Here is a 10,286-nt window from a genome sequence, read left to right as displayed (position 1 = left end):
CTTGTCTTCTATATGCCTTTAATGGTATACATTTTCCCTTACATACTGTTTGTGCTGCATCCACACATTTTTCAAGTTGTATTTTCATTTTTGCTCAACTCAAAGTATTTTAAATTTTTTCTTGAGACTTCTTTTTGATCCTTGTGTTATTTAGAAGTGTGTTTTTTAATACCAAATACTTATGAGACTTTCCAGCCCTCTCTGCTTTTGATTTTTAGTATAGTTACACTGTGAGATGACAACATACTTTGTATAATTCCTTTTCTTTCAGATTTTTTCAGTTGTGCTTCATGGCCTAGAATTTGGTTTATCTTTGTGAATTTTGCATGTGAACTTGAGAAGGATGTGTATGCAGCTGCTGTTAGGTGGAGTATTTCTCCTTGTAGTTCTATCACTTTTTGCCTCATGTATTTTGATACTTTATTGTTAGGTGCATATATATTTGCTGCTGTTAAGTTGCTTCAGTCGTGTCTGACTCTGTGCGACCCCATAGACGGCAGCCTGCCAGGCTCCCCGGTCCCTGGGATTCTCCAGGCAAGAATACTGGAGTGGGTTGCCATTTCCTTCTCCAATGCATGAAAGTGAAAAGTGAAAGTGAAGTTGCTCAGTCGTGTTTGACTCTTAGCGACCCCATGGACTATAGCCCACCAGGCGCCTCCATCCGTGGGATTTTCCAGGCAAGAGTACTGGAGTGGGGTGCCATTGCCTTCTCCGGCATATGTATTTAGGATTGCTATATCTTCCTGAACAACTGACCCATTTATTAATATGTATTATCGTCTTCATCCATGATAATTTCCTTTGTTCTGAAGTCTGATTTGCTTCCTTGTATAAATACAGCTTTTTCTTTTCTTTCTTTGATTAGTGTTGACATGCATGGAATATCTGTCTCCATCTTTTTCCTAAAGGAAATCAACCCTGAATATTCACTGGAAGGACTGAAGCTGAAGCTGAAGCTCCAATACTTTGGCCACCTGATGTGAAGAGCCAACTCATTGGAAAAGATCCTGATCCTGGGAAAGACTCAGGGCAGGAGAAGAGGGTAGCAGAGGAGATGGTTGAATGGCATCACCAAGTCAATGGACATGAGTTTGAGCAAACTCTGGGAGATAGTGAAGGACAGGGAAGCCTGGCATGCTGCAGTCCATGAGGTTGCAAAGAGTCAGACAGGACTGAGTGACTGAACAACAAAACAAATCCCTTTACACAGAATCTGTTTAAGTCTTGGGTCGTGCTGGGAGTCTCTCAGTTGGCCTGTCCCTTCAGATTTCAGGGTGGGAGTTCGTCCTGTGACTTCAGTTCTCTGATGGGCCCCAGAAAAGACATTGGTTTGCAGTTTTTTCAGCTTTTCTTCCTGTTGGAGAGAAAGAAGTTCTGACTTCTAAGCACTTTACATGTCAGATCTGAATACAGAAGTTGCCTGAACACTTTTACATCTTCTACTTCTCCCATCATGCTCATATTTTCTCCTTCATTTTGAACATACAGGGAATATATAATAGCTGATTTGATGTTCTCATATGCTAATACTTTCCTATCTGTCATTTCTAATACAATTTCAGTTGGATGGGTGTTTTTTTTTTTTCATGCTTATAGATCTTATATTCTTGTTGTTTGCATGCCTAGTAATTTTTAATTGGATGCCAGACACCAGTGACTTTATGTTTATTGGGCACTGGAGTATCTGGAGCATTCCGTTAAGTGGCTTTGGGCTTTGTTTTGTCATGCTGCTAAGTCACTTGGGATCAGTTTAAATTGTCTGAGGCTCCTTTTCTTCTTTATTTTTTTAAACTTTTTAATGGCTTTATCAAGATAAAATTCACATACCATAAAGTTCACCCACTGAAAGCATACAGTTTCTTGTGTTTGTAGTATATTTACAAAGTTATGCAATCATAGCTGTAATCTAACATTGGAAAATTTTCACTACCCCAAAATGTACCCAATAGCCACCACTCTCCATACTCCCCATGCTCCTGCCCATCTCTATGATTCCAGGCAAATATTAATCTACTCTCTGTCTCTATAGATTTGTCGAGACTTGCTTTAAGCTTTCTATGATGGGCCCAGAGCAGTTAATTTATTCCCATTACCAAGGCAAGATCCATCAGAAGACCAGCTGATACATCACACTCAGGCTAGTGGGAATGGAAAATATTCCCAGTCCTTGGTGAGCTTTGGGAATTGTTTGAAAACTACTTTTTCTGGTGGTTCGTTCTCCCCACTGACAGCTTCTCCTCATGTACACAGGGCTTAGTATCCAGACAGACTCAAAGGAGCCCTTCTGTTGATATTAACTTGCCCTCTCTCTCTCTTGCCCCTCTAATGTCTCTCCTCCATATTCTGCCTTATAAATCTCACTTGCCTCATCCTGCTTGATTTCCATTCTCTGTCTCCTCACCTAAGGAAACTGCTGGGCCCTGGCTTCCCCTCCCTGATCTGCAACCTTATAACTCCTCTGGCGCTGAGCTGGGGCAGTCGTAGGGCTCCCTTCATTTACTTCCCTTCTTTCCAATATCACAGTCCCATGCTGCCTGTTGCCCAGTGTCTGAAAATAGTTCTCTCCTGCATTGTTAAGTTCTCTAGTTGTTTAAGTTGGGAGTTTAAATTCAGTCTGTTACTTCACCATGGCCAGTAAGCCCTTCCATATTATCTTGAAGCAAATCTCTAACATCACATAATTTCTTTCATAAATATTTCAGTATGTTTCTCCAAAAGATAAGGAGTCATTTTTAGTCATAACTACAGTTTCTAGCCAGTTATTAACTCTAGGGAAAACAAAAAGTTACACAGAAAAAGGAAATTAATTAAAATTTACTACATGGCTCAGCTTCAAATGAAATGTTATTAATAAAAATGCTGAATATTTAGTGAAAACTGTGTTTTAATTGCATCAGATAACTGGAAAAGAAGGATATGTATGTTTACCTGTGTATGTGTGTTTACATGTATGTGTGTCTAAGAGAGCTAAATTCTCATCTGCTATACTAAAAGGTCAATATATATTATGAATAACACAGCACTGAGAAGTTGCAGTATGCTCCTAAGAATATAAAAGTTGATGCCACAAGAAACAGCTAAAGAACTGAGAATAGTTTCTCCTGGAAAAGAAGAAATTAGAGGTAAGGGGATCATAAAGGGCTGCAAGAGACTGCCATTTAAGCTTAAATAGAAAAAAATTAGAAAAACAGAAATACTAAAATTTGAACATAAGTCAAGGAAATTAAAAATAAGGCAATAAAAGATCAAGAAAATGAGGTTCTTATATAAGTTCTGGTTCTTGAAGAAGATCAGTGAAATTGCTATACATGTAGTTATGTTAATCAAGAGACAGAAAAAGAATAAGCTATTATAAATCAGAAGTGAAAGTATGGTCATCATAACTATTTTCATGGATATTAAAAGGGACATAAACAAGTATTTTCCAAAACTTCATGTTGTATATTTGATAACTTATATGAAATGGACCAGTTTCTGGATAGACACAGAGTACCAAAACTCACACAAGAAGTAAAAGACTATATAAATCGGCTTATATCTATTAAAGTTCTTGAATCAATTGCCTTCCAAAACAGAAGGCACTTGATCCAGATGGACTCACTGGAGACTGTTTCATATGATTATTATTATTCAAGGAAGTTCAGTTCAGTTCAGTCACTCAGCCATGTCCGACTCTTTGTGACCCCATGAATCGAAGCACACCAGGCCTCCCTGTCCATCACCAATTCCCAGAGTTCACCCAAACTCATGTGCATCAAGTCAGTGATGCAATCCAGCCATCTCATCCTCTCTTGTCCCCTTCTCCTCCTGCCCCCAACCCCTCCCAGCATCAGGGTCTTTTCCAATGAATCAGTTCTTCACATCAGGTGGCCAAAGTATTGAAGTTTCAGCCTCAGCATCAGTCCTTCCAATGAACACCCAGGAATGGTTTCCTTTAGGAAGGACTGGCTGGATCTCCTTGCAGTCCAAGGGACTCGTAAGAGTCTTCTCCAACACCACAGTTTCAAAGCATCAATTCTTTGGCACTCAGCTTTCTTCACAGTCCAACTCTCACATTCATACATGACCACTGGAAAAACCATAGCTTTGACTAGATGAACCTTGGCAAAGTAATATCTCTGCTTTTTAATATGCTATCTAGGTTGGTCATAACTTTCCTTCCAAGGAGTAAGTGTCTTTTAATTTCATGGCTGCAATCACCACCTGCAGTGATTTTGGAGCCCCCAAAAATGAAGTCTGACACTCTTTCCACTGTTTCCCCATCTATTTGCCATGAAGTGATGGGACCAGTTGCCATGATCTTAGTTTTCTGAATGTTGAGTTTTAAGCCAACTTTTTTACTCTCCTCTTTCAAGGAAGAAGTGATACCAATTTTCTACAATCACTTCTGGATAGTACAAGCAGAGGAACCACTTCCTAAAATGTTCCATGAGATCACCATTACCTTAATACCAAAACCAGATAAAGCTATTACAAGAAAGAAAAACAAGATAGGTGGCTTCTTTAGAGCCACATGGTAAATAGCAGATCCAGGATGGAAATCTAGATGCACTTTCTTCTTTGTGTCTCATTACCACTCAACGGCTCCTTAGAAAGTAAAGACTTCCCTTATAGACACAGATAGGAAGGTTATTAGAGGACAGTTCATGGAGGTCTTGTGAGTAATGACAAGTTTTTGGAAGTCTTTCAGCAAGGGAGTGACTTAGATATGGCTACCATAGAACAGACAGGTTGTAGCCAATCCAGAGGAGAGGCTGCTGGCACCATCTGGGACAGACAGGACCTAAGCAGGCAGGGAGGGGCGGGGGAGGGCATAGGTTTTACCACTGTACTAAGGCAGCAGTACAATCAGCAAGATTTGGTCATCATATCTGGGGGATTGAGAAACAGGAAGATGTCTAGGATAACTTGTAAGTTTCCAGCTTGGTCCCATCCACTCAGAGAGGGGACATCTGTAGTGGAACAGGTTTTCTAGGAAGCCAGTGGATTCAGGGTTGCACAGGCATCTGTGACAAAAGGGTCTGGAGCCCAAGAAGAAGTCCAGGATGGAGGTAAAGATTTGGAGTCATAAGCGTCAAGCTGTTCCCAAATATCCTGTCAGGTTGGATCTCACTCCCAAATCCCCACAGCAAGGCTTTCATGTGTGTGTGTGTGCATGCTCAGTCGTGTCTGACTCTCTGTGACCCCACGGACTGTAGCCCACTAGGCTCCTCTGTCCATGAAGTTTGCCAGGCAAGAACACTGGATTCTCCAATGCATGAAAGTGAAGGTGCTCAGTCGTGTCTGACTCTTCGTGACCCCATGGACTGTAGTCCACCAGGCTCCTCCGTCCACGGGATTTTCCAGGCAAGAGTACTGGAGTGGGATGCCATTGCCTTCTCCAGATGGACTCTGCATATAAGTTAAATAAGCAGGGAGACAAAATATAGCCTTGACGCGCTCCTTTCCCAATTTGGAACCAGTCTATTGTTCCATGTCCAGTTCTAACGTTGCTTCTTGACCTGCATACAGATTTCTCAAGAGGCAGGTCAGGTGGTCTGGTATTCCCATCTCTTGAAGAATTTTCCACAGTTTGTTGTGATCCACACAGTCAAAGGCTTTGGCATAGTCAATAAAGCAGATGTTTTTTCTGGAACTCTCTTGCTTTTTCAATGATCCGACGTATGTTGGCAATTTGATCTCTGGTTCCTCTGCCTTTTCTAAATCCAGCTTGAACATCTGGAAGTTCACAGTTCACATACTGTTGAAGCCTGGCTCTCATGGAAGCCTCTCATGGATAGCCTTCCATATATTGTGGCAAGTGCAGCCCTTCTGGAAGGGTCATTGTCTTTAATTAGCTAGGGTAGAAACAGGAATGAAAGGAAACATAAAACTCAATTTTGTGAATATGTACAAATAGAATAAATAAGCTGCACTATTGCACACCAACATTTTACTGTGTGCTAACATTTTTTATGATATGTGATATCTTCACTCTTTGTGACATCCTTACCCTAAGGTAGGTATTAGGGCCTCTGCTTTCCAGACAAAGAAACTAAAGAGACTAAGGTTCAGAGTGGTCAAGTGACTTGCTCAAAAGTTGTAAAGCCAAGATTTAAACCTGATCTACCTGATTTCAGAAGCACAAGCTTTCCCATCATGTCTTCTGTTTCTCATGCAGTGAGTTTAGAGAATTTAAACCAATAGTTAGTCTTTCTCTATTAACATAGGGAGTTATTATTAGGTTCAAATGTTGTGTTTTGAACAGTTTGAGCACCTCCTGTTGTTGCTAATAGCTTATTCATTCAGCCTTCAGCCCATAATTTTGAGATATTTTTTCAAATCTTTGTGTGCAATCTACTTTCAGTCATGCATAATTCCAGCTGAGTCCTAGAATCAGGAAATTATTAGAAAAGCAAACCGATCACCTTCAAAGAATACAGAAGGACAGAGATGTGGCAGGCCCACGCCACCACCAAGCGCTTCACAGATCTGGTTTCATCTAATTCTTATAATCTCATTATCCCTTTGTTGATGAAGAAAATGAGGTTCAGAAAGGTCAGGTGACTTGCCCAGGACACACAGCTCACAGGCAATAGAGCAGGATCTGAACTGTGTTGGCTTATACCAAAGACCGTGCCTTTTCCATTCCACTACCCTGTGTGTGAAGCTCACTGCCCTTTCTCTCCTCTCTGCTCACTTGATCTTCTGATGGGAAAATCAACCTCATTCACTTTTTTCTCCTGCATTTGAACAGCTTACTTGTGCATATCCACTATAGCAGTGGCGTGGTCAACTGATAGCCACTATAATGGTCCACAGAGCTCCCTGGAAGAAGTGCCACCCCAGTAAAGGTCCCTGATCACCATGCTGCATGATGCCCATGGAAAAACTGCAAATAAGACTTGACCTTCATGGGGACTCCCCAGGGGTCCAGTGGCTAAGACTCTGCACTCCCAATGCACGGACCCTGGTTCGATCCCTGGTCAGGGAACTAGGGCCCACACGCCACAGCTGAGAGTTCACATGCTATAAGGAAGATCCTGCCTGCTGCAACTAAGACCTGGTAAAGCCAAATAAATGAATAAATATTTAAAAAGAGAGAGAGAGACTTGGCCTTCAGGTTGCCAAAGGCAATGCAGAGTCTCCTGGCAGGTAAGGTCTGAAAGTTAGGAGACTTGGGTTCAAAGCGAGGATTCCTCCTTTACAGGTGGTGTGATTGCCAGAAACTTTCTGACGCTCAGCTTCCTTGGGTGTAAGATGGGAGTAGTTATCTCCATCTGCTGGGTATCATCAAGGATTAATAAGTGGATTCAAGTAGCTGGAAGGGTCTATTAATAGAAGTGACTCTCTTGTAAAAGATGCTTCATCATCAGGATCCCTTTTCTTCCTCTTGCTGGTGACAGGACTCCCTGCCCAATCATTTCCCACCGTCAGGAAAGACCCATGGTAACTGTAGGCCCAATACGATTGTAACTGTATTCTTTGCCTTGTTCTCAGAAATGCTCATGCAACCACCACTATGAGGATGGGAAGGTCAGGGTACAGGAAAGCACGCTGTGAAAGACAAGGACCTGTGTGCAGTCAGTTTGCTGGCAAACAAGCAAGGGCAAGTGTGTGTCCATTTACCGAGACCAGGAGAAAGAAGAGAGTTTGGGGCTGTAAAGTCTTCAGTGAGTCCTGACTTTGTTACTTACTGGCTTTATGATCTCAAGCTTCTGGGTTTCCTGATTTGAGTTGGAGATGGTACAGCCCAGTGGCTGGCACCTCTTCAGGCGCCTGGAATGATGAAAGGCAAACACCTCTATTGAACATCACAACATAGGGCCAAAAACCTCAGAAGGGACTAAAAATAAATGGTTCCTACAGAAAGCAACAAACGAACTTATGGTTGCAGCAGGGAAGGATGGGGGGAGGGACAGTTAGGAATTGGGATCGACATGCACACACTGCTATATTTAAGATGGATACCCAACAAGGACTTACTGCGCAGCACGGGGAACTCTGTCAAGATTATGTGACAGCCTGGATGGGAGCGGAGTTGGGGGGAGAATGGATACATGTATAGGTATGGCTGAGTCCCTTTGCTGTCCACCTGAAACTATTACAACATTGTTAATTGGCTATGTGTTGTTTAGTCGGTAAGTTGTGTCCGACTCATTTGTGACCCCACAGACTGTAGCCCACCAGGCTCCTCTGTCCATGGGATTTTCCAGGCAAGCATACTGGGTGCCATGTCCTTCTGCATAGTTGGCTATGCACGCATGCTAAGTCGCTTCAGTTGTGTCTGATTCTTTGCGACCCCATGGACAGTATGTAGCTCACAAGGCTCCTCTGTCCATGGGATTCTCCAGGCAAGAATACTGGAGTGGGTTGCCACGCCTTCTTATACTGCAATATAAAATAAAAAGTTAAAACATAAAACAAACATAAAAAATAAGTAAATAAATGGTTCCTACAGAAAGCAAAAATGAGTCTCCTTGAGAGTAGCTTTATATAAAACACATTAATCAAAAGTTCCCTTGATAAAAATAGAATGTGTAACAAACACAATGTGAGAACTGAGAGCCTTGCCCTTTGACACACTTCAGTCAGGTGTTTCGGGGATGTGAACTGGGGGCTGGGGGAGGGTCTCCCCCAGATCCTCCATGAGCTGGTTCTGAAAGCAGTGAGGGTTCATGGGGTAGTCCCCTGTCTCTTCATGTCCCTTGTGATGCTGAAGGGAGTGGGCCACCTGGGAATTCATGGGACCAGATTAAACTGAGTCCTTGAAAGTCATGGTGGGAGAGGGGGAGGGTTAGAGATGTGTCAGACTCCTTCATGTACAATCGATACCTGCGAGTTGTACATAAAACATGCACACACGCAGATGGGCAGGAGAAAACAAATCTTTGTGTCTTTAGACTCTAGAAACTTCCCTTTGGGCTAGTTCATGCCCAAGGCCCACGCGGCCTTCTTGGTGTTCAGAAAGTTCTTCTTCTTCTTCCTGGGAGGAACGCGCAGTGAGATCTCAGGCTCCTTTGGATTTCTGAAGATAAAGAGCTTTTCACCCGTGTTTAATAAATCAATGGCTTCTGCCCCTACAATGGGCACCGGGGTCAGTTCATCAGTGGACTCCAGGGACAGGTGCGGCCAACTTCCTTTTCCAGAGAATATCACCCTCTCTCTGAGAGGGGGACACGTCTTCTTTAATATGCTAAAGAGAGAACAGAAAATCAGACTGGACATGTTTGGCAACGTACTCTCCTGAGTGTGCCGACAGGGTTCTCCAGGAAAACTCCCTCTTGGTTTCTAGATGCCCAGTCAAGTGTCAAGTTATAGGGTTTTCTCTGTGGTTGCCAGGGTGGCCCCTGAGATTAGCTGAAGCCCATGGCAGGGGCGGCTGCAGATGGTTCACACTGACTCATGACTGTTCACTTCTCCGGAGTTTGGTGAGCCTGTTGTCAGCATGCTGTCAGCATGCGATCAGCCAGGGTGGGGGTGTTTCACACCGCGGAACCTGACAGATTCTACAAGCCAGAGCTTCCCGTCTCCCCCCAGATGACTGGGATACATTGTCCAGGATGCCAATGCCTGTGGGCCTCACACTAAACACAGGCTGGTAAAATCTGAGTGTAAGGCAACAGTTAGAAGTTAGGTAAAATGTGTTAGAAATAGAACAGAGCGACACATTGGGGGAATATCCTATAAAAGGGTTGCTGGAATCCTGCAGTCCAGTCCCTCAGTTCCAGCCACACTTGGAAATGGGTCTGACTCCCTCTGAGAGCCCTATATGATCCGAAAGCCACAGGGTCCTTTGCCCAAGCAGGGCAGGACAGGGCCATGTCACTGCAGGCTGGCATACTGGAGGCCACTGGTAGGCTCATGGGCCCTTCCTGAAGAGAAGTGGCTTTGAGGTTCCAACCCCATCACCATGAACTCCTGCCCTGGCAGCTGTGTCATCTAAGCAAGGATTCAAAGACAGCTCCATCAGCTCCCTGTGACTCACAGTCTCTCCTCCTCCCACCACCCGTCCACAGCGCCTTGAGGCAGAGAAAAGGCAGGCACAGTGGCCCAGCACCATGGGCCCAGGGTTCTCCTAATCTGCACTTGCCCACTGACATCAGTGCAGCCCCGGAATGCCTTTGCTTTCCCAACCTCATCCTATTCTAGGACCCCTGACTTCCAGTCCTTAGTGGAGCGCTTTCCCTTTATATGGCCTGAATTCAATTTTCTTGGTTTGGGCTCAATACCCTCATCTAATTCATCTGGGACTAAATTTTGATGTCCAGCCCATTATCAATGGCTCTGAGACTGTTATCATGGAC

At 43.5% G+C, this 10,286-nt stretch overlaps 1 protein-coding gene across 4 annotated transcripts in view; it reads right to left on the bottom strand.

The window, feature by feature from the left end:
- Positions 1–1,769: 1,769 nt before the first annotated feature.
- EVC2 (EvC ciliary complex subunit 2) overlaps positions 1,770–10,286 on the bottom strand; it is a 163,413-nt gene continuing 154,896 nt past the window's right edge. Inside the window, exons 22-25 of one of the 4 annotated variants that reach the window (XR_009601164.1) lie at positions 8,167–9,175; positions 7,966–8,080; positions 7,677–7,758; positions 1,770–5,837 (exon numbers count right to left, since the gene is read on the bottom strand). Coding sequence is in view for 1 of the 4 variants with exons in the window: in XM_042251640.2 (XP_042107574.1) it covers positions 8,905–9,175 (271 nt within the window). In the remaining 3 variants the exon portion in view is untranslated. Of the gene's footprint in view, positions 9,176–10,286 lie in introns of all 4 variants that reach the window. The other 3 variants (XR_009601163.1, XR_009601162.1, XM_042251640.2) reach the window with 3 other exon arrangements.

Source organism: Ovis aries, chromosome 6, assembly GCF_016772045.2.
Source record: "Ovis aries strain OAR_USU_Benz2616 breed Rambouillet chromosome 6, ARS-UI_Ramb_v3.0, whole genome shotgun sequence".
Lineage (NCBI taxonomy): Eukaryota > Metazoa > Chordata > Mammalia > Artiodactyla > Bovidae > Ovis > Ovis aries.
The sequence above is the reverse complement of the archived record's forward strand: the minus strand, read 5'-3'. Positions and strand labels throughout refer to the sequence as shown.